General features: G+C 31.5%; 1 protein-coding gene across 2 annotated transcripts in view; it reads right to left on the bottom strand.

Annotated features, from left to right (window-relative positions):
• Positions 1-22,885: 22,885 nt before the first annotated feature.
• The window catches only part of LOC132719774 (mismatch repair endonuclease PMS2-like), a 28,094-nt gene continuing 24,662 nt past the window's right edge, over positions 22,886-26,317 (bottom strand). For both annotated transcript variants that reach the window (XM_060703625.1, XM_060703626.1), the window contains exon 25: positions 22,886-23,490. In XM_060703625.1, the coding sequence (XP_060559608.1) occupies positions 23,428-23,490 (63 nt within the window). In that variant the 3' untranslated portion in view covers positions 22,886-23,427. The remainder of the gene's footprint in view (positions 23,491-26,317) is intronic.

The raw sequence follows: 26,317 nt of genomic DNA, 5'->3' as shown, positions 1-26,317 counted from the left end.
TTCAAACCGACCAAGATAAAGATCAAACAGACCAAGTGATTTGAATCCAGCCATCATAACCACTCTGCCACACAGACCAGTATTCTTATTATCATCTAGTCACAAAAGTTCTTTATATCCGTAACTCTGATATCACAATTTTGTTCGCCATATAATAGCACCCATTAATATTTTTCCTTATAATTACCACTATAACAACAACGTACTACATCCTTGTGGTTATGAGCAAACACCTCCAGCCTGTATGTGTACAACAGCAGATAATGTACTTACCATGTACTATATCTATATGTAGGTAATTAAATAATGCTCAAATGCCAACTTTGCATGCCTTTAACTGTTGACTAACACTAGATACATATCCATGTACTAATTATCTATCCTACCACCAACATAAATGTTTTTCTTAAACAACAACTAGCCTCTATATTACCTCATGTAGCCACCATATTCTCCGAAAACAACATCAAATTAAACTCAAGCATGACAACAAAGTGCAATCTATTGTTATAAATTCAGGAAGTAAATAAAGCTCTGTTATAATTGGTTAATGTAACATATAGGATATATAAAGATATCAACAGTCACATGCTTTCAACATTTTACATTCCTCATGTAATTGGATGGTGAAACACACTGGCAAGTTGTAATATAAACCATATCATTTATCAATTCTTCTTTATCATTTATATTTTTTTATGATCCTGGATTAAAAAAATTTCATATTCCTGACCAGGGGCCCCTTAATGATTAAATTCTGACCAGTTTGTTACAGAAATGGAGAATAAGTAAATTCATCTTTATAAATATATGTATAAGAGTTATGCTTTTAAATAATATTGTTCTAATCTCTAATTAGTCATGTTATCATAAATAATATCACATATTACACACATTCATTGTCACTGATAAACATCACTCATTGTTTTACCACACAGGGATACCAATCACCTAACTATTATAAAGACATATCCGAGAAGATAAAAGTTGAATTTTTCAAGATAAAATAAATTTCCTGTTGTTTTATTTAAAAAAAATTTAATACGTAACATTGTCGGTAACCCATGGTATATATTCTGTATATATGTAATATATACCGTGGGTAACCGATGATGACCATGCAATAGCAATGAATCTGGGACACTTTCACCCTAGGACAAGTGTCCCCAAATCTTACAAGAGCTGTCAGAGGAGAAAGCATGCTTGACTGAAATCAAATACTGTAAATAATAAAGGAAGACAAAACTATATACAAAAAACAAATTATGATAAAGATATATTTCTGTACCAGTATCAAGTACAATGTTCAACATAACATCCTTGTGACTATGTCAGTGATAGTGAAACAGACATTCATTTTCTATGACCTAATCGAAAAGACAGCAGTTTTAAATCTGAAGTCAATCTTTTCACTGACAAAAATGATAAGAGCAAAAAATATGTAACATATTAAGAGTAATAGTAACTAAGTAATAGTAAAGTTGATACCATTTATAGTAACAAAGAAAAATGTTATAAAAAATAGTAATTTACAGAAAAATTCCAAGTTCAAAATGAAGAGAATACTGTAAAATTTTACAGGTGCTTGAGTTAAAATTTTTATTACATAAAATATGATAACAAACATACATTTCAAGTGTGAAGTAAATCGCAAGAAATATAGAAGTTACAGAAACAAGAGCTGTCGGTAGGACAGCTCAACTATTCTTAGTACTTGATAGTAAAAGAGCCTCGATAATGTAAAATTTTCTAAGTTCAAAAAAGCCTATGATGCTCTCAATTAAGAAGTGTATAGAATTTCAACTTGTTGCAAAGCCAGATGTCAATGGAACATGAAAATATTTGAGGTGGTACCCAAACATTAACAAAAATTCTAACTCAAAAAGGGACATAATTCTGTCAAAATGCTTAATAGTTACCTCCACCTGTTTACAGGTTGGGGGCATGATGGTGAACAAGTGTGCAAAGTTAAGTTTCAAAGCCATATATCAATGAGCTTTGAAAATATTTGAGGTGGTACACAAACTTAAGTAGTTATATCAATGCCGACACTCAGGTGACTAGGATAGCTCTTCTTATTTAATTTTACCCATGAAATATGGTGCTATATCAGTCAAATATATTTCATATTTTTTAAAATTAAATATGAAATATAAATATGAAAGTGGGCGGAGTCAAAACTCATATTTATTTAAGGAACTTCTTTCGCCATTTTGTTTGAAAAAATCTGATAAATACAAAACAACTTTTTTGTTGAATTTCGTTTTGAAAACTATCTAGAATGATAGAAAATGGTCTAACTAAGAAAATATATCCGAACACCAGTATCATTAATTCACTCTTTTACGCTGTACAGACGTTTAAAGAGTTGTTTACGTGACGTCACAATGTAGCGCTAAATATCGCGTGCAAAACAAGACAATAATTATATTACTGCGCGCTGTACAATTGCAGTTATGTAGCAAGCAATGGTGTTCGTAACCATTTTTCTTTGATAATGAAATTAAATAAAAAGGTTATTTTTTCGTTTTTCGTGAAATATGGTATATATTTTCACTCAACATGATAAAATGCCACACATTTTCACTCGCCGTCCCGGCTCGTGAAAATATGTGGCATTTTATCATGTTTCGTGAAAATATATTCCATATTTCACTCAAACGAAAAAATATCCTCTTATTATTTTTATCAAATCGTCGAGCAAAAAAAATAAGAAAATTCTAAATATAAGGGCAGATAATTCTAGAAATATTGATGCTAAAGTTATGAACCTTTTCAAATTTATGATCATGATATGGGAGGTGATATGAAACTTTAATTTGAGGATTGAAGAGTCAATAAAATACTTTAAGAAATAAAAAAGTAAAAACATTTTATTTTCAGAAAAAAATCTAAGTTTAAAGGGGGAAATAATTACATGTATGTAAATATTTGTGTTAGAATAATGTATCTTGTTGCATTTAATGTGGGTGCTGAGAAACATACATCTTAAGTTTGAAAAAGATATCTTAAGAATAAAGGTTATTGTAAATTTTTTATTTATTACATAAAATCTAAAATCAACGGGGATCATTCTGTAAATAATATGATGAACCTTGTCACATTTGCAGTGGTTGGTGATAAGGAATATATATATTTGAAGTTTGAAGTCTCCTAGACCCCTCATGAAAAATAGAATGTGATTGACCAATTGACCGTAGAAAGGATTCCATGATCAATCACAATGAAAGTGACCTGCACCATCTGGTGCTAATTCATGGGTTTTGTCAGACTAGTAAATATTACATTGTGGTACTCAGAATAAAACAAAATAAACTGACAAGTTTATCTATAACATAAACTATTAGCATGTGTAACAAGAATATTTTATACAATCCTAATTATCTTATTTACTCTTAAAATATAATATTTTTTCACAATGAGTCACACATGTGTATAATTATATAATTTAGGTAGAAGTAATCTTAGTAACAGGAAGTTACTTTATGATTACCTTAACCTGGGTCACCTGTTATTTTAATTTGGTTTATCAATCTATATAAATGTCCAAAATGTAAGCTTTTAATCCAAGTCATAATGACCTATATTAATCTTGATTAGGGTTTTAGTGTCAATAAAGAAAACATAGAGAGGTTTTATCATAATATCTAGAAATTAAAATGAGCCGCGTCATGACAAAACCAACATAATGGGTTTGCGACCAGCATGGATCCAGACCAGCCTGCACATCGGCGCAGTCTGATCAGGATCCATGCTGTTCGCTTACAAACCCTGTAACAAGTAGAGAAACTGATAGCGAACAGCATGGATCCTGATCAGACTGCGCCGATGCGCAGGCTGGTCTGGATCCATGCTGGTCGCAAACGCACTATGTTGGTTTTGTCGTGACACGGCTCAAATATGTCTGATATTATGATTTACATAATATTGCTTTAAACTTAATTTACATTAAACTGAATTGTTTTCATAAGAGGTTATAAATGTTTGTTTTGTTTAATCTTAATATCACAAAAAGTCAACTTTAGTCATATTATCTTGTTACTTGATTTCTTTTACAAAAAAAACAAACAAAATTTGTACTGATATTATAGGAAGCAGGGCACACCATGATCAGACAGCTTATTTTAGTCTGCACTGGGTCGAATGGTATAATCTAATGTTTTCAGCAGGCTAAAGATTTAGATATAGTCTGCTATTGGGATTAAACTATAAATTACTAATGATATTTTCAAAGGTATCAAATAATTTAAGGGAACATGAGGTATACTATAAACATTTGTACTTTCAGTGACAAAAAACCTCATTCATAATTTCAGGTACAATTACTTACGCTATAATAAGATATTGTGGTGCACATAATATTTAAATAATTTACCCCCAAGTTTGTAGATTACAAACAAGTTACCGTAGAAGAGTGGGGGAGTAAAAAAAACAATGAGCATTTTGAACTGAAAAGACCGCTACATCCTGTTTTTGGAAGGATTTGAATTATTTCATAAAATACATAAATGTCTTTAAAGGGTATAAAGGTATCTCTTATGAAATTCTTTTTTTAATTTATCAACAGTAAAATTACAATGCTTCTGTAATTTAACACTCATGAATATTGTACATAAACCAGAAGAAAATATGCTCCTATTTTAAAATTGTTTAGCATAAGGTACTTCATCAATTTCAAGCATTTTGGAAGTACATTGTATTTTACTTTTTTTCTCTTTTCAAATTCAAGAATATATTTGTTGTGTTCTGAAAATTAAGTTATTCATACATCTATCACTTAGAGAGGATAACTAGAAAACAAAGTCAGTGACCCGTAAATAATTTTGTTTTTCTGTTATCATATTCTAAGATTATGCAAAAATTTAAAGAAACTCTATTCTGTAGTTTTCTTTTTTGCTATATGTCTATATGTAACCCTAGCATACACATTAAATGCTCATATTCCAGTCTTTTATATGTCCTCTGTTTGATAATAATGTTAATTAGACTACTGTTTTATACTGGTGACAAAGGTTGGCCACTTTCCATTCCACAATAAAAAGTACTAATTTTAAAATAGCAAATTCTGTAATCAGTAAAAGGGCCACTCAAGACAAGCGCTTTTCTACCTTAACAACAACAACTTTTTCTGTCTGATACAAGAAACATTTTTTATTCACCATGAACAACACTTATTCTACCTTTAACAACATGCATTTCTTCTACTTTTAACAACATGTATTTCTTCTACCTTTTACCTTTAACAAAATATACATCTTCTATCTTAAATAACATACACTTCTTAATACATCATCATTCTAAAAAAACATTAGACACACTAAATCTTCTACCTTGAACAACAAATACTTATACCTTGAACAACAATTACTTCTACTTTGAACAACATCATTTTCTACCTTGAACAACAAAACTTCTACCTTGAACAGCAAATACTTCAACCTTGAACAATATCAATTTCTACCTTGAACAATATCAATTTCTACCTTGAACAACATCATTTTCTACCTTGAACAACAAATACTTCTACCTTGAATAGCAAATACTTCTACCTTGAAAAACAAATACTTCTACCTTGAACAACATCATTTTCTACCTTGAACAACATCATTTTCTACCTTGAACAACAAAACTTCTACCTTGAACAACAAATACCGTACTTCTTCCTTGAACAACAAATACTTCTACCTTGAACAGCAAATATTTCTACCTTGAACAACAAATACTTCTACCTTGAACAACATCATTTTCTACCTTGAACAACAAAACTTCTACCTTGAACAACAAATACCGTACTTCTTCCTTGAACAACAAATACTTCTACCTTGAACAGCAAATATTTCTACCTTGAACAACAAATACTTCCACCTTGAACAATATCAATTTCTACCTTGAACAACATCATTTTCTACCTTGAACAACAAATACTTCTACCTTGAACAACAAATACTTCTACCTTGAAAAACAAATACTCTACCTTGAACAACATCATTTTCTACCTTGAACAACATCATTTTCTACCTTGAACAACATATACTTCTACCTTGAAGAACAAATATTTCTACCTTGAACAACATCATTTTCTACCTTGAACAACATATACTTCTACCTTGAACAACAAATATTTCTACCTTGAACAACATCATTTTCTACATTGAACAACAAATACTTCTACCTTGAACAACAAATACTCCTTGAACAACTGTTCTTCTGCTACCTTATACAACATAACATGTTTCTTCCAAACAACATGATACTTTTTCTTTTTAACAATATTCTACCTGAACAAAAATGACACAAAAAGATCATTACTTGTGAGAAGAATAAAAAATTCAGTATCAGTCTACTTCAGATTTTATCACACTATAAATATATAAACATATTATATAGCTTTTTTCAATCCACAATATATAAAATAAAAAAAAATCATCAACAAAAATGTAATTGATGCCTCTCAAGATAATAATCATAAAAACTCACTTACCAGAAGCAAAAATTAAATCATTTTCAAACACAACAATCATAAGTTTCACATACCGGTATAAAATTACTTTTCACAAGTTAGTAAATGGTTTCACATAATATTATGTATGATACACTGGAACAAAAACTTCCTTACACTATTTCATCTTATACAGTACTGTACAAGAAAATTAAATTATATACAGATTTTTTAAAATTAAATACAGTAAAAGTAGCTCTTACTATAACAAACACAAAAATACAACTGATAGCAACTGTAAATCTAGCCGTCATTAAATATACTTGACATTATACAGCTCTAACCAGGAAGTTCAGACTGCGCGAGGTCATGATACTTTAAAATTACACTACCCAAATAAATAATCCATTTGGGGATATCAAGATAAATATTTTAAGTATATCGGTCAACAGTATAGAGCCTGGTCAGACTGTATGGGCTGGCTCTTAATAATACTGGTGGCAAAGACTAATAACTTTTAATTCTAGCAAAATTAGGGCTAATAAGGAAATTATTACTCAAAAGCTAATTTTCATATTCTAACATGATTTTGTTTATTTCCTTATGAAAGTCTTAATTTAACTTTTTTAATGCTCAATACTGTTGTTAAATATGTATTCTTGCATATAAACTGTGTTCGCAGGGAAGATAAAAACATAAAACCAGTCGTGTCAGCATCATTGTTGCACAATTTTTAACATGCTTAACTCAGGGCACAATATAAGAACTGGTTACAGCAATGATGGCCCAGTTCCTTTCATTATCAAAACTTATGTCACAGCACTAGCATGTGAAAAGCATGGTGAAAGCATTTTCTTTATATGGAAAACTGATAACGAACCAGAGAATTAATGAATCAGACATAATAAATATATTCTTATGTCAGAATTGAATTAATGCATCTTTTTTCTTGCATTAACATCAGCTTAAGTCAGCAGACTTATTAAATCCCTTTGCCCTGCAGGATCGCGCTTTAAATGCGCACTTGAGCCTATACAAATGGTAATGAATAAAAAAAGGTGCATGAACCCTCTATTTTTAAATCTGTTGCCATATATATCATTTAATGTCCAGATGCTAAAGATTTATATAATCCCAACAACTTTCAATGCATTAAAGGGATTCCATTGACGGTTGACATGACAGGACTGGTAACTATTTTTTGAGATTTGTAAAACATTTGAGCCACGTCACGACAAAACCAACATAGTGCAATTGCGACCAGCTTCGATTCAGACCAGCCTGCGCATCCGCGCAGTCTGATCAGGATCCATGCTGTTCGCTATCAGTTTCTCTACTTGTAAAAGGGTTGGTAAGCGAACAGCATGGATCCTGATCAGACTGCGCGGATGCACAGGCTTGTCTGGATCAATGGTGGTCCCAAACGCACTATGTTGGTTTTGTCGTGACGCGGCTCATTTGATGCAGGTGTGGACTATTAAGTTGTGTGCAAAATTTAAGCTCATTTGATCACTCAAGTTTTTCCAGAATCGTCATTTTTATTGTTCAAAATGTCCTAAAAATGAAGAGTTCAAACACCTTTATCTCAAATTTGGCTGAGAATGACACAAATTTTTATATATTTTTTAAAAATTTAATTCTGAGAAAACTTTTTAAATAACGGTCATATCTTTAGCATATTTTTTGTTTCAAGTGCCCAAGTTTATCTCTCTGTAAGAATAATTTTAGCTGTGGAGCTTGTTTAAAGCTGCAAGCCTCTAGACGAGCCAGAATATTTTACGAAAAATCAATATTGAGAAAAATGTACTAAAACTTTAAGAAAGGTAAAAACATTCAAGATCCAAGTGATATTTTACATGTAATATGGTTGACCACATTTTGGTGATTTTCTTGGATTTTAAGTGCCAGATTGCAATATGTAAATGGCTTTAGTTGTTTACCTCACAATATTTACTTTTAAATACATTTTCAAAAATTTCATGAAAATTAACATGACTCGGGAGGCATGCTGCTTTAAAGTCATTTGTATTTCTTACATGATAAACAAGCTGTCTTTACACACTTAAGTTAGTCTTAAATGATATTTTAATGCGCCAGAAATCTATACTAGAATGGTGAGTATGTACTTAATGAAATCAAGGCGTCACTTTTGTTAAGAAGTATATAAAATTATCTCTTTCTTTCTCACACTTATTGACATGCATGGTAGACTACCCTACCTCTATAGTAAAATCATCAAAAAACGGAGGATAAACAATTACATGTGTGCAATGTACATTTAAAATGCCCTCAGCATACAGTATGCATAAAATGTTTCACTTCATTTAGTTTGTATGAGAAAAACCCAAGCTCTCTCTTTTTGTTTAATCTAGATTTACATATTATTACCGCTAGTTTAAGATAATCTTAACTTTATTATTACATTTTATAACTCCTTATAACTTCTTATAATTAAGCAATATTTTACAAACCATAAAGATTTAAACATTGTTGTTAGGTTGGATATATTTGACCTTTAATCTTGAATTGTAGTAATTAACAAAAATTACATACATGTGCATATCTTTAAATAGCTGTTTTTATACAAAGTTTAGTGATGTTAAAAAATTGACTTCAAAGTGCTGAAAAGTACAATTGTTTACACATAATATCATACACATATACATGTGTAATTATGATACAAATAAAAAAAATGAGTGATTCCAATTCATAGAGGAAGAACCATATAAGTTTACAGATGGAGTCTTGCATTTATAAAAATCAAATTGTTTAGTGGGACAGTAATAAGATGCTCGCCTCACATGGGCAGTTGTTGGTTCAAGTCTCCGATGAAGCACACTTTTTATTCTTTTTTCTTCATGGTTGAAATTCTTAGTCATTTTTTTTTTGCAATGGTTTTGTCCAGATAAAAAGATGGACAAGTCTATTTAAGTTGTTATTGCTTTACTGATTACACCAACACCAACATGACAACAGCAACAAAAATATAATTATGGTAAATATTAACTATTAAATCTAATATCAACTCTGTTCTCCCTTATTTTTGGAATAAGTTCTTTTAATTTGTGTACATACACCGTTTTATTATTTGTTTCAAATATGAAGTGTTTTTTTAGTGATGTTTTTTTTTAGTGTTGTTTCAAGTAAAATTTGTTATTTTGATGTTTTGTGTAAATCTTACACAAACATTTAGAAATTTATCAATAAAGAACACCATCTGGCTGTTAAACCTAAAAATAATCCTGAAATTTTAAGGACCCTAAATCTTAACAAACATTTAATTTTTACTATCCTAATTTGGTTATTCATTCAATAAAACTTGACCTTGAATATGTGTGCACTCTTCATACTGTTTACGTATTTAACGTTTTCTTTGAATTCATTTCACAGTCTAATTATAGATTATTTTAATAAATTAACAATACAATGACTAATGCATTCATGAAAGAAAATAAACACTTCGTAGAATTATAGTCAACATCCATATATTAGTAATAAACCAATTGAAAAGTGACACTTGGGTAGATTTTGTCACGTTTACATGCAAAAATAACATACTGTACGCAAGTGGACTAGAGAGGGGAATTTCAATGAAAAAAGGAAACTTTGATAATATCAAAAACTAGTACATAAACATGTGAAAAACATATAAATCTGCATAATGTATATGCGTTAACACTTATTAACCGTCGTTTATTTGTGATGCAAAATGGACTTGTCCTGATTGAAATTTTTAGAATGATTGTGGCAATAAAATATGCCCATGTAACCAGTGCAGACCATGATCAGCCAATACATCTGTGTCATTAAAACATGAGCAACACTGCTCACTATCCTGTCAAAATTTTCCCCAAAACTGATTAAATTTTAATGGTCTTGTCCAGTTTAAGACAAGTCCATTTAAGATATTATTAGAGGGGTAAAGATCAATTTAAAACAGAGCGAGTTTCTAGGATTCAACATCACACAGTAATCAAAGCACTGAATGTACTGATGGGGAGACTATGACAGAATGTTTCAGACTTATAGTTTCTTTTCTTTTTGCTTAAAATGTGCTGTTATTTCAATTATTACCAAAATAAGAAGATATGCACATTGTGTCATTTATCCATACTGTTGTGTTCAACCATTCATATATATGGTTAATATGGTTGACTATTCATTTTGTTAATATTCCAGAACATTTCATTGAGGTCTACATTCGGACTGCTAATCCTGCAAATTTTGAAAAACCTAAACTGCCATTTACAAATGACATACCAGCAAGTATTGTGACTGTTCATTATAAGATCACAATGCCATTTTACAACTGACGGTTCCTTATCAAAATATTCTAGGACTGTTCATCATAAATACTTAATGTCATTTTAATATCATTGAATGATAATAACAACTGCAAGTTATGCAACATTTTTATTGAACATAAAAATTATACATATTTACATGTCATGTACCATAATTGAGATCAATAAGATACTGTCTTGTGATGAGTATTAATATCCATGCTCTACGGACAGAAAGATGTCTTCTTCCGAAGCAAATCTGGAATAAAATCAACGTTTTCAGAAAAATTATTCCCATTTCATTACTTGTCGCTGACTTTGACGGCTTCGGATATTTATTAAAACTAAAATATTCTTGAAAAAATAACATATCTGCAAAGCTTATTCAAAGTTGGATCAACCTAAGTGAAAATTGATCAGGAAGTTATATCTTCTTTTTTACCGCCAACACTCAACCAATTTATGGTAGTTAATAGATAGATTCTACATGTATTTTTTAAACCTCACTAGCTTGAAATATAACTGCGGAAAATCTATTTGTTTAACAGGGTGTGGCGGTTATTACGTTAGGGTTTTTTCCCTGTCGACCATTTCCCACAAATAGATGAGAACATCGAAGCGTCAGTGCTATGAATGGTGTTATAATTTATAAATAGCGTGTTTTGGAAGTTTTTTGTTGAAACTTCTCCAAATCCCTCCAGAGGCGTGCACGTCGCGTAGAATGCACACGGCAGGTCAAGGTCAAGTCATCTCAAGTACCAGAGGTGATTGGTTGTCATTTCGTGACTTACTCTGGAGGTTTGGCGCTAATGAATGCCGTTTTTGTTGTCGACAGTCAGGAAGTTGATGCCTTGCCAGTATTGTCGTCTTGAGAGGTCCTTTACCACCAACGAACGAAGAATGGGCTACCAGGAAGATTCGGCTTGAAAAAGACGTCCTCGATTCTATAATCTCAGACATATGGTTATTCCGGCCCCGAGTATAAATAAACTTAAAACACACACACTTTTGTTGAAAACAAAACAAAAAAAACAACAACACATTTTCTGTAGTATTTTTTCAAGTGTTGTTAAATGAATACGAAATTCCTCTTATGCCGCCGATTATTTTTAGAACATAAACATATAAGTTTTTTTATTTGATTTATTCAAATAAACATTAATCACTTCAGCGCCCGCAAATATCGTTTTCAAATTAAAGTTTCGTAAGATATGTTGATGAATTCCCGATGCTAAACTGTAAGTCATTCGTATATATATATATGCGTTTTTTGTTGTTGTTTTTAAGCCTCTTATTTTTTAATATTTTTTATGTATCTCATAATCTGTATTGAAAATTTGAATTTTATTACACATGGACTAGCAAATTATGATGTGTTGCCCTAGAATTGAATAAACTTTCTAATTACACAATACGGGATCATTCATTTGATTGAAGACTGATCTTTGCGTCTTTCTCTGAAATAATTATTTCCTTGTTAAAACATATTTGACCACATATTTCTGTCATTTAACTGTTCACTTTACAGCTATATGATATGGCGGTTTATGAGCGTTTTCCGCGTACAGCCTCCTAGGGTGTACTAATAAGTTAGTTTTCCTTAGTTATCACGCAAGCACGATCCATGTCTCTGATGTAAGCGACAATTTACCATTATTTGTCTTTAAAAAATATTAAGGACTATTAATGGTTTATATCAACAAAAGAACATGCATGATATTGAGACTACGGTGGTGCAACGTTCTAGTTAATGACCCGTCATAAACAGTTGGTCGCTGCGTAGTAATTGGAAAATTGTTATCAAAAATAATAAAGAATATTTGCCACCTAATAAAAGCATTTACTTATAAATTTTCATTTATGCGTTTTTGTTAAAAAATTATTGATAAAATTATTATGTAGAAGGGTTTTCATACCAGAACTATTTATTACAGACGTACGTATGCCTAAACCTGATTACCGCGGCAGTATGACGTCACGGAGTAGTGATTTTGAAAAAATAACAAACAAAAATCAAGAATTTTTCAGAGAATTATTATCTGATATGAAATTAAAGAATGAAAATATTTTCATATTGTAAATGTCTGTGATGAGTGATCAGTCAGCTTAGGAAAAATCAAGGTACTATTTTTTTACCTGATTACCGCGGCAGTAAGATTTGACAGATGGTATTAACATTGGGTCGGCATAGCCTCCCCAAAAATGATGTACATGCTGTCCTGGCTCTTCATATATTGAGATTTTTTTTTTCATTACATTTGTAACTCTATGAGCTTAAAAAAAAAAAGACAAAATTACAAAAAAGTCCATCATAAACTACCATAATTATGTTGGACTTGCCTTCCTTTGAATATGAAAAAGTTTAATATTAGATGAAGGGATTTCAGTAAAAAAATATAAGAATAGAGTAGCACTAAGTATAGAGTAAGGTCAGACAGCTGGACAAGAGCAAGCCCTGGCCTCGCTCTATATTGATGGCATAAAAATGTTATTTATTTACAACATATCTACCGTATATGGTACCTGTAAAGAGCTTGGCCAGCTTTCGCTAACATATCTGAAACAGAATAATTAAACTATGAGTAATAAATATTTCATAACTGATTAAGTGTGATGACATATCTTTGATTAAGTTTGATTGAATCAGTAAGCGACGGAAATATTTTTTAAATATAAGTGATTGTAGGTATTAAGTAAACTTGTTTTATAAGGGCAAATAAATCACAGGATATATTATATCACCACTTCATAATAAGGAAGTTTAAAATGTCAATATTATAAAAGATAAAGTTTGTCTGCAGTATTATATGACCTGATTTACTTACCACTTAATATGAGGTAAAACTATATCTCAAGATTTTAATCAACACTGTCATATTAAAATATAACTAAAATAAATAACTCACATAGTTCAAAAGCAACATTTAAGACTGATTTTATTAACAAAAACAAGAGGGCCATGATGGCTCTGGGGTCGCTCACCTGTATATAGGCCTCCGTAGCAGGGCCAGTTTAAACCCCAGGGCTTTTATTTGAACAAACTTGGAAGACACCCATAAGAAGATGTTTCATGATGTTAAGTTTTTACTACACACATATAATGAAAAACAATGATCTGCCACCCCACCCCCGACAGGGCCAATTTTAACCCAAGGGCTTGACACCCATAAGAAGATGTTTCATGCTAAATATCTAAGCTGTAGCTCATTGAGTTTTTTAAAAGAAGCTCATTGGGTTTTTTAAAAGAGGATTTTTTAAGTTTTTACTATACACATATAGTTAAAAACAATGACACCCCTGGGGCGGGGCCAGTTTTGACCCCAGGGCTTTTATTTGAACAAACTTTGTAGACACTTACTAGAACATGTTTTATGCCTAATATCTTAACTCTAGCTATTTGGGTTTTTCAAAAAAGATTTTTTAAGTTTTTGCTATACACATATAAGGAAAATCAATGACCCCCTGGGGCGGGGCCAATTTTGACCCCAGGGCTTTTATTTGAACAAACTTGGTAGACACCCATTAGAACCAGTTTCATGCTAAATATCTTAGCTCTAGCTCTTTGATTTCTTTAAAAGAAGATTTTTTAAGTTTTTAATATATGCATAAAGGGAAAATCAATGACCACCTGGGGCGGGGCCAGTTTTGACCCCAGGGCTTTTATTTGATCAAACTTGGTAGACACTCATTAGAAGATGTTTCATGCTAAATATCTTAGCTCTATCTCTTTGGGTTCTTTAAAAGAAGATTTTTTAGTTTTTACTATATGCATATAGGGAAAATCAATGACCCCCTGGGGCGGGGCCAATTTTGACCCCAGGGCTTTTATTTGAACCAACTTTGTAGACACTCACTAGAAGATGTTTCATGCCAAATATCTAAGCCCTAGCTCTTTGGGTTTTTTAAAAGAAGATATTTAAAGTTTTTTCTTTCGGTTGCCATGGCAACCAGAGTTCTGCATGGAATTAAATTCTTTGAACAATTTTTAAAGGTGACCACCAAAGGAACATTCCTGTGAAGTTTGGATGAAATTGGCTTAGTGGTTTATGAGGAGATGTCATTTAAAGTAAAAGTTTACGGACGCACGATGGACGGAGGGACGGATGCTGGCCGGATGCCGGACGAAAAGCGATCACAAAAGCTCAACCTGTCACTTTGTGACAGGTGAGCTAAAAAAGTGGCCAATATGTAGTAAAGACATTTAATCTGTTCTTGCTACCCACTTGATGAAATAAAATGCAACATCATTTAATGACACAAATATTCCTATCTGATGTCATATATTACAAATTTTGCTAAATAGGTCAAACATTACAAGCAATGAAGAGAGCAACTGTATTTTAATTAAACAAAAAGATTTCCTGCAATGTGTAATAACAAGAGGGTCATAATGGATCTATATTGCTCACCTGAGATACATTGCTAGAAAAGGTCACAGTTCTTCAATGTAATATCATTTTAGGTTAGTCATCTGCATGACTTATTAAATCCCAGTATATGTAGAAGTCTGCAAGCAAATGCTACAAGTCAAATATCTCAGCTCTTGACTGTAATTATTGAGTAGAGGACTTTTAAGACATGTTTCTTATACAAGTTTATGTTAGCTTAGTGACCCTCACAGAGAAGCCGTTTTTTAAATTTTAAGACATTTTTACTGAATATGTCTATCTAAATTAAGTAACCCTAAGGGCAGGCAATTTCTAACCCAAGGGGCATGATTTATGTAATTTTTGTAAAGGGTTTCATTAGGATTTCACACAAGAAGTATTTTCCTGTAATAATCTAATTGGCTTTATTAACTCTTATGAAAATGTATGGCATAACTTAAATCTGAATTTTTGCTGAAGATTTGTCTGAAGAAAAATTTAATTACTGCATAATGAATGCCTATACTACATGTATACTTATAGTAAAATTAATTAGTCAGGTTATTAAGTACTGAGTCATATCTGAAGTACTATTCAGTGAAAATTCAGACTTAAAACTCTGACTTTCTCTGAGTAATGACCAAAATGTCGAAAACTAAAATTGTACAATTCAGACATTTAGTAAGCCAAACGGTCAGACTTTATTCACAGGGTCATTCAGACAATATTGACAGAATTACTCACACAGATCACTCCATTCAGAATAATATTCAGATGATTTCAAGACAAATATATTACATTGTATAAAGTTTTGGAAATTACAAAGAACAATGATGCTGACATTAAACTAAGAAAATAATGGTTTTTAAGCATAAGCAGATATATATTTCTAATTATTTACATATAGAATACCCAATTTCTCATCTTCAACATGGAAAAACAAATTCACTCACAAAGAATAAGATAGAAGTCAAGTTCAAAAGAATAAGACATAACTTCCGCTTCCGGTTTGGTCAAGTGCTGAAAATAAAAGTGAAGGAAAAAAAATCTGTTAACATCTTTGTTATAAAACATTGGCGAAGGAAAATATGTGACAACATTAATTATATTGATGACTTTTATGTGTAGAAATATTTATTTTTGGTGACACAGTGTTTTTTGTGACCAAAATCTGAAGATTGTAAGTTGTATTACCCCACCCATCTGCTTTATAGTAGCCATGCCGCCAAAAAAGAACATGGCTTCGAGTCCAGTAAACGCTAAGAAGTCTAAACAGCAAGATACAGTATCTTGTACTGACTGTGAAAATGACTTAGAAAGTAGGAAATCTATTGAATGTGATTTATGTGGAGCCTGGTACTGTCAAAAGTGCAGTAAACTGAGAAATGGAATCTTTGAGGAGGGCGGAAGATATTCGTCTGTGTTGTGGACTTGCCAACATTGTAATATTGCTCTCCCAGGACTAAAGAGAATACTAGCACAACTGACTTCAGTTGAGGAGAAAATTAAAAATATCGAAGAAAGGTTAGATTTGGCAACATCCCCTACTTCTAGGGAAAATGAACAGGCTGTTAGTAATATTCAAGAGGCAGTGCACGAGGCATTACAGGAAGAGAGAGAAATCCAAAGTAGAAAGCTCAATGTTATCTTTTTAGGTTTGCCAGAAAGTAGTGCTGAAGAACTGAATGAAAAGAAGAGACAGGATAGTGATAGTATATCAGAAATAGTTAATGATAAATTGAGTTGTAATGTACAGATGGGGGAATGTACTCGTCTTGGCAGAATATTTGAAGGAAGACAGAAAGCGAGGCCCCTACGTTTAACGGTAAAAGATTTTGATACCAAAAGAAGGATTCTTGAAGCGACACGTAAACTTAAAAATGATGCCAAATACTCAAATATCTATGTGACACAGGATCTAACAAAAAATCAAAGGAAATTGGCCTTTGAATTAAGGCAAGAAAGGAGTAAAAGGGAGAATGAAGGGGAGACTGGCCTTGTAATTCGTAGAGGTAAAATAGTGAAAACAGTGGTAAATAATGGATTGGATCACTCATATACATCATTTCAAGGTCGTGGTCGTGGTGGTAACTCGTGACGTCATGGGGTGGAAACTCTGGGACATCAGTTCAGAATAGTTTCGCGGCGTTAGGAAGGGAAATGGATAGGGAGATCCAGCCATTTCGGCTCTGAAGTGAATAGTGCAGACAGTGACTGTACAAATACATTGTAGTTTTGTTAACAGTTCAAGTTTCAACAGTTCCATAAGTAGTTTTAACAGTTCCTATAGTTTAAACAGTTTAGAAGAGAGTCCTGATTCTTTAAACTCTTCAAATATGGAGGACAGTTTTGTAAGTTTAAATTACAATGTTCAGGGAGAATAGCATAATGTAAATAAGTTAAAAGTATATTATACAAATGCAGATGGACTATTGAATAAATTAAATGAATTAGTTGTCGTAATATCAATACACGAACCGGACATTATAGTAATTTCTGAAATGTTTCCAAAAAATGGTGATCAAACAAATATACACCCATGTGAATTTAAAATACCAGGTTGAAGGTATGTACATTTGTTGGGAATATTACAAAAAATTGTAGGGGAGTTGTTATTTATGTAAAAGATGTTATATCGGCTGAGAAGTGTGAAAACTTAAATGAGATGCCTATGAAAGAATCCTCTTGGTGCGAAATAAGAATAAATAAGAAAGAAAAATTGTTGATTGGTGGCATATACAGAAGCCCAAATAGTGACAATGTAAACAATGACTTATTGTTAAATTTATTTACTCATGATTATATAAAGACACATAAAAACTTGGTAATTGTCGGAGATTTTAACTTCCCGGACATAAATTGGGACTCCTGGCCGACAATACATAATGAAAACCATATATCGTATAAATTTATTGAAACATTGAGAGATAGAGATCGAGCAGATAATATTAAGACAAATGTAAAAAACTTCTGGGGTTATGTAAAAGAACAGACTAAATCAAAAACAGGAATTGGAGATTTGAAAGATATAAATGGAGACATAATAACAGATGATAGTAGCAAAGCTGAAGTTTTAAATGACTTTTTTACATCCGTTTTTACAAAGGAAGGTGATTCAAATATGCCAGTTTTTGAGAGCAGAATTGATTCAAATGAGTATATTGATATGGTTAATCTAAACTCTGAGAACATTTTGAAACAGTTGAATTCCCTAAATACTTCAAAAGCCGCAGGCGCAGATAATTGTCATCCTAAGTTTTTAAAAGAATGTGCTTATCAACTATACATGCCTCTACACACGTTATTCTCAAAATCATTACAAGAAGGAAATATACCTAATGATTGGAAACTAGCAAATGTGACTTGTATTTATAAAAAAGGACAAAAATCTGATCCTGGTAACTACAGTCCTGTTTCATTAACTTCTATTGTATGTAAAATGCTGGAGCGAAATGTTAGACAGGGAATTATTGAACATTTGAAAAGGCATGATATGTTGTCGGATAGTCAATTTGGATTTAGGGACCATAGAAGCACCATTTTACAGCTATTATCAGTATTGGATGATTGGACTGAAGCTTTGGATGAAAATTTACAAGTTGATTCTGTTTATTTTGATTTTGCTAAGGCATTTGATACGGTTCCCCATAAACGTTTACTTCATAAACTTTCAGCATATGGCATTGCAGGGAAATTGCATCAATGGATTCAAAGTTTTCTTTTAGATAGAAAACAGCGTGTTGTAATTAATGGTAATATATCCAAGTGGAGTAATGTTATCTCTGGTGTACCACAAGGATCAGTATTAGGTCCATTATTGTTTGTTATCTTTGTGAATGATATTCCTGAAGCGGTTAAATGTGTATGTAGACTTTTTGCTGATGATACAAAATTATATCGAATTATGAGAAATATGTCTGATCAACAATTACTTCAAAATGACATTAATACACTATGTAAATGGAGTGACGACTGGTTACTCAGATTCAACTCTAGCAAATGTAAGATAATGTGGATTGGAAACAGCAATTTTGATACAAAATACAAAATGAAAGACAACACTGGTATTGATGTTGATATTGAAATCATTGACAAGGAAAAGGACTTAGGTATTAATTTTGCGTCTAATTTGAAATTCGATGAGCACATCGGTCGCACTGTTAATAAAGTAAACTCACATATCGGGTTGCTGAAAAGAAATTTTGTTCACATGGATAAGAAGCAATTTTTGTTATTGTATAAAGGTCTTATAAGACCAATCACTGATTATGGAAATATCATTTATTACCCTGTTACAAAGAAAAATAAACAACTAGTGGAAAATACCCAAAGAAGAGCTACAAGAATCATCCCTGAACTAAGAGGACTCACATATGAACAAAGATTAAGGGCTTTGAATTTACCAACTCTTGAATACAGACAACAACGTGGAGATATGATACAAGTTTTTTAAACTTATTCACAAAATAGACGATTTTGACTATGAAAAGTTATTCAAATTATCTGTTACAAATCATGAAAATCCGAGGACATATTTATAAATTAGAAAAGTTAAGACACTAAAGGCAATAAGACAAAATTCCTTCACTTATAGAGTCGTTAACGAATGGAACCTACTTCCCAGTGAAATAGTTTTATCAAAGAATGTAAATGAGTTCAAATCTAAATTAGATAAACACTGGCAATGGAAGAGATTTAAAATGGACAATATATATTAGATAGACCAATACCGGAGCGGACGACACTGAAAACAGAAATCGAGGGGAAGATAGTCCGTTAGGGGACTAATAAAGTTTCCCAAACATCACAAGGTATCACAAGGTAAATTATACTGACCACAGACTATTTATTTTTTTACAGATTAATTATATTTTTGGAACATGTACATGCATTTAAAAATCTGAATAAAACTGTTTAAAAAGTTAATACACAAATAACAGCTAATGCATTTATCATCAGTATTATATTTTTAACAGAACTAAGATTTTTTATGAAAATACTATATCAAAAAAGACTTTATTAATATAAACTTGAGTGCACATAGTTTTTAATATTACAAACATATAAAGATTGATTGTAAAATATCTATACATAGTGATGAATTTCAAGTTTATGTACTTAATATGCTATAACATATCACCAAAAATAATAGAATTTTCAAATTATTAAAATCTTACATTACAACTTGTGAACTATATGATACAGTGAAGTAATTAAAATTACAAATACTAATACAACACCTGTACTGTGTATATTGTGACACCTGTATTAATGATATTCCTGAAAATATTTCACCATGTTAAAGTTACCATATTTCACAATGTTCATATGAAACATGATGTTGAATATTAAAACAATTAAACCTTCATGTACAAATAGTTAAACAATAGAAGATTTTATTATAATCCAGTTTATCAGGGATCACTTTTATCAGACAAGATAAATAACAACAGAAATGATGATTCAGTAACACTGTTTTTACTAATGTTACATGTATATATGACAAATTATAAACAGGGAATGATGTATGATGTCACTAGATCAGCTTAATTATCTTAAACCTGCTACATTTCTTAAATGGACCTGTCTGGCTAACAATTTTGAAACTTAAAGGATATCTCGATGAAAATCTGAAGTTGGTCAGCCATCAATATATAGTCTGGTCAGACTGTATGGATGTGCATACTGGCCTAGCTCTATACTGGTGGGGAAGGATTTATAAACACTTATGGTTCTAGAATGTTTAAAGTTAAACATGGTGAATGGGAGTCCTTTAGATGAGACATCATTATTTCCTAGCTATTTCAATCATTAAGCATTATTATAGGCTCTCATTATTTAAATAGTCACACTTTCATTATCTATATCAACTATTCTTTATGTATGGAAAGGCATTCTAGAACAGGTAATATAAGGTCATAATAAGTAACAAAACATCACTTTGAACGACTAACAAAAAAACAGGAAAAAACATATAACAAGATTTTATAACAGTTACTTACACTTGGAATGCCAACTTGTCCTTGAAAATGCACCAAGTGACACCACGTTACCATCATCTATACAGCTGTAAAGTTATTTTCTGACCATTATTATGTCAGACATATAACCAATTTACTTCATCCCGATATGTTTTCCTCATCTATCTGAATGTTTTGATATCAAATGCCAATGGCGGTAGTGACAAATCTAGTTTGAACCTTCCAGTTTGTACTCGGTTATAACACTGTCCTACATTGGTGATAATCTTAAATCATGCTGTTTTGTAAGTGATAAAGTCATTTTGTTGTACTGAGATGCCCGAAGATACAGTACTTCATAAATACCATAACAGGACTGCACATGCAAATAATCTTGCATATCCATAAAATAATTATTTATCTTAAACAAAATAATTCAACATTTTATTGATCAAAGATGAAACTGACCTTAAGCGGAATCATTACAATTGTTTAAAACATTTGACTGACATTATCCCATTGAACTAAAACAATTTTTTATCACCCAATAATTAACAGTTAACTTAATCCTGCATTTTGAAACTAATTGTAAAATAAACAAATCATTAAAAAACTTGACATCAGTATTTGGGTCTCACATGCTTTCCTTTTAAGGCCATAGTCCTCAGCTAACATGCCCATGAAATAGGTGCAGGTAAAATAATTGTATGTTATCTTTGGGAGGTCTTTTCAATTTAGAAAAAAAAATCAAGCCAGCAATCTTCAAAGCACAAGCAAAGAACCTATTTTGTTAATATGATTTAAAAGCGACATACAAGTATTGCAAATTACATGTTTATTGCTTTTTGTTTTCCTTAAAAAAACACTCCAGCCTTTATTAAATGTGTTACTTTTAATTGAACCATTTAGAGCTACTTTACGAATATCAGCCTTAAATCTAACTTTAGAGTATGTAAAATATTGACCAACAAAACATAAATTGAAGGAGATATGAACACTCCATTTCGATAAGGTAAAAAAAACTGTTGCTGGATAAATAATTGAGTTGCCCAAGAGATTATAGCTGTTGACTTATTGATAAATGGTTCAAATATTTATTTCAAGCTCACTAATGATTAACTAAAGTACTATTTTATTCTGATTTTTGATGTCAGTACTAGATTTAAAAAAACCCTTACAGCTATAGTAAGTGAAGCTGAACATCCAGCTATCCTGAGGACATATATTAAGTTTCGGGTGAATAATCAGTTGTTTTGAAGATATGTTAGTTAGCCTCACTATTCTTCAAACAGTGTATACAAAATCATTTCATTTTACAACAATTTGATAACTGAACATCTTAAATGACAATAGCATATAAATGCAATAATCATGATGGTGATGATGATATTTCCGTTATAATATTATAAATATATAAACTGACACTTCCTGCCATCACTGTAATTTCATTACAGGTTTTAAAGTAGGTCAACTGAGGTTTAAGCCTAGATACATTAAATTTCAAAGTGCGAAAATGCTTGTGAAAATATTTTAATTTTCTCTCTTCTCAATGTGATATATAGCATATTCATTCAAAACAACCAAATACCATCTATATCTTAACAATTCTGTACCAATTTTCAATTATAATGTATTTTATGATCTACAAAATCTGAAATATGTCCATGTTTATACTGAGCCTGATTCTCTGTGACAGTCTTATTTCTATTCTCAAAATTGTACCCCAAAGTTGTTTTTATTGGGGGTAGGAAGGTGTTAAACTAAAGAACAAGACAGCAAAGTGATGTACTTTAAATATAGATGTGACCTTATGTTAATAATAACAAAACAATGGTATAAAGTTCAAAATTTATTACATTCTCTTATATTACGAACACTTTTCTTTACCACGAATATTTGTAAAAATCTGTTAAAAAATTGGTTGGTAAAATAAAATTACCCCTATCTTATACTTTCAGCCTACACAACTTCATCTTTTTTTCTTAACAATACAGGAAGTTATGAGAAAAATGTAACAGAAAAGCCTTACATAAAACCTCAACAATTAGATAGAGTATCAATAATCATCAAATAACAAACACATTCTTGATAATACTAAGGATGTTCATGACAGAGATTTAAAAAAATAATCTAAAAATAGCATGCTTCTTACGTCATATAATCATTAACACAATGCAAGATACCACAGTACTTAAATATCAACCTTATAAATCGATACAAGATTACCTAAATAGTTCATACAAGTTTTGTCATGAAAGATGATACATGCTATTCTTGCCCTCCCCAAAAAACATCCTGGAGAGTCATCTTTCCTTATCTCCTTTTTTGAAGAGTATCAAAGGGCATGTATAGTAACACAAAATGGAATTCAGGATGATCTATTTTGGGACCATATCTAAATTGATCAAGTGTCTCATAGTTGGGCGTCCATGTGGGCAATTCTGGAATGAAAACAAATAATGTGGCTCAAAAATTGCATGCATCCCTCATTAAATTGATAATGTTGACAATATTTTTTTTTTCATTTTTAACTTCCATAATCACAGAAAACTTTGCACCATGTCCATAGTTTGACAAGAAAATGTAAGATTTTCAACTTTTAATACTGGCAATGCCTAAAACAAAACAACCAAAATTGGATAATCTTTAATTAAGTCAATCTACAAATGCTACAATTTGCATCTGCGCAGTCTGATCAGGATCCATGCTGTTCACTCTCAGTTTCTCTACTTGCTATAGGGTTTGTAAGCGAACAGCATGGATCCTGATCAGACTGCGCAGATGCGCAGGCTGGTCTTGATCCATGCTGGTCGTAAACCCATCATGTTGGTTTTGTCGTGATGCGGCTCAAATTTCTTCAATAGGTAACCAGTACAGCAGATTCAGCATCTTGGTGAAAATCAGTCTATTGTTTCATAAGATGAAGTTTAATTAATAGTCATATTTTTTATTCCAATAACCCCTTTTTAATGACCACCCACCTTTATTAAGCAAATCTGGAAGAAACCATCTGAGGAGACGACAAACCAAATTTGGTTCAAGTCCATTTACTGGACAATAAGTAGAAATCATTCAACCCTTTACCTCAAACAGTGAAAAAATGCCCTATTTAGGCCCCAAACACGTTTTTCGTTTGAGAAATGTTGATAAAAAAGTGACCATTTTTTGAGGCCATCACCCATCAAAAAGGTACATCAGGGGGTTGCCAGAAAGGGGATGTGACCCCTTTTGTTTCGGGGGTTTGAAGGGGGGCAACAGCCCCCCTCATCACCAAGAAAGTTTTGGACATGTGACATGCTAAAAATGGCCTCAGGTAGATTGTAAAATAACGTGTAACCAACCCTGAAAAGCTATTTACTCTATCTCAATTCATTGAGAAGTTGCAGCACTTTGAAATCAGTTTTGATGGAAAAAACAATGCAAAATAGTCATTTTTTGGCAATTTTGAGACGTCCCCCCCCTTGCCAATGTTACAGGAAATTTAAGATGGAGCATGCTGTATACAGAGGTTATGTTCCATTCAACATTTGTGCCAAGTTTCATCAGTATTGAAGCATTTTTCATAGTTTCATAGCAGTTTGAACTTGTAACAGGAGCCTTTTCAATGAAAACGGCCATTTTTCACAATATGCTCATGAAGAAAAGGGTTAAAAGGTTGTTTTTTTCCCATCGTCTTTGAATCTTCCATTTCTCGGAATACAATGTATTTATTTATGTAAACTTAATAAGAGGACCACCCACAACTTCTGTGACGTTCATTACAACATGTTATTCAAGTTATCTATTTTTAAGTTCAAGTGGCCAATTTAAAGAGGTCAGCTTTACTTTAGCAAACTTAATAGAAGATCATTTAAGTTAGCTGTCAATCAAGTTTTGTGTTTTTGAAGTTTTTTTTTCTTTCAGTGACTCCTAATACATGCTGGCCAAAGTTATCTTTAAGCAATACAATCTAAGGATGCTAAACCAAGTTTGATAATAATCCACCTACATGAATCTTCTTATCTGGAGTCATATAGAGATGTTATACTTTTAACTATAGTAGCCCCTTAAAGTGACCAACACTATTTGACCAACCATCTTATGATAATACAGTTATCTTGAAAGTAATTTCAAGTATTTCATTTGCTACAGACTCCCCTAGAAGTGAAGGCAAACATTGTTTGTTTAACAAGATTTGATAGATGATCTTTATATATTGCTACAACCTAATTATATGTACCAACTTTGGTGGAGATCTTATCATTGGCTCATGAGGAAATGATTTAAAGTATCATTTTATAATTTTAAATATAGTCACTCCTTAACCATCTAAATTTGCTACAGATATAGTTTATGACAATGTACTTTATACTAAGGTTTATAGGAAATCATTTAGAGATTTCTATTTTCAAGCTGCATGCCTCTAGATGAGCCAAAAATATTTTTTAAAAAATCATACTTGAGAAAAATTGCTTCCATGTAAGATTGACCAACTTTATTTGAGCAAATCAGAAGAGGTCCAATTAATCATTTCTGCTGTCAAATATCAGTGGTTAAAGTCAAAACTTGACCTATATTTCAACTGTATACCAAATAATGTTTAAATCTGGTCACATCTTTCAGACATTATAATGGGGGAAAACCTTAAATCAGACCGACAAACCAAATGTCAAGTTGACTTATTACCCCTGTAAAGTAATTTTGTATGGTTTATCAATACTTAAAGAATTAGTTATATCAATGCTCCATGTATTCTACTGATAGTAAACACCTGTATGTACATGGTAGCAAGTTTTTGTGATAAAACTCGCAGACAGACACAAAAACTGGGCTAATGATATTCATTTCATTTGATTAAACTACGATGGGCATTAACAAATTAACTTTAATAACTGTTACAGTTAGCAAAAACAATCAAAACTTACTACAGAACAATTTTGTATAGATTGATCCATTTTCATATAAAATGTCATACTGCTTTAAAATGTAAGTAAATTTTTCTAATATCAACCATGGCAACCCAAAGATTATAGCTAACATCTTCCGGAGAAATACTATTGGAGGCTATATTTTGGTTATAAACAATAGATTTATAGAACTAACTTGCAAAACTATTTCTGTATTTGATCTTAAATGGGGCAAAAAAAATTTAAGGACATTTTTTTTTTCCAAAGAAGTTTCATAAGTTAATTGTCAACTTTATCTAGAACACATCATCATTTTATCTTTCAAACAATAGAATTAAATTAATACATGTACTTTAAAAAAGAAAAGATAAACTACGTTTTA

The sequence above is a fragment of the Ruditapes philippinarum genome, unplaced genomic scaffold (assembly GCF_026571515.1).
Source record: "Ruditapes philippinarum isolate M1 unplaced genomic scaffold, ASM2657151v2 ctg135_1_1_1_1, whole genome shotgun sequence".
Classification (NCBI taxonomy): domain Eukaryota; kingdom Metazoa; phylum Mollusca; class Bivalvia; order Venerida; family Veneridae; genus Ruditapes; species Ruditapes philippinarum.
The sequence above is the reverse complement of the archived record's forward strand: the minus strand, read 5'-3'. Positions and strand labels throughout refer to the sequence as shown.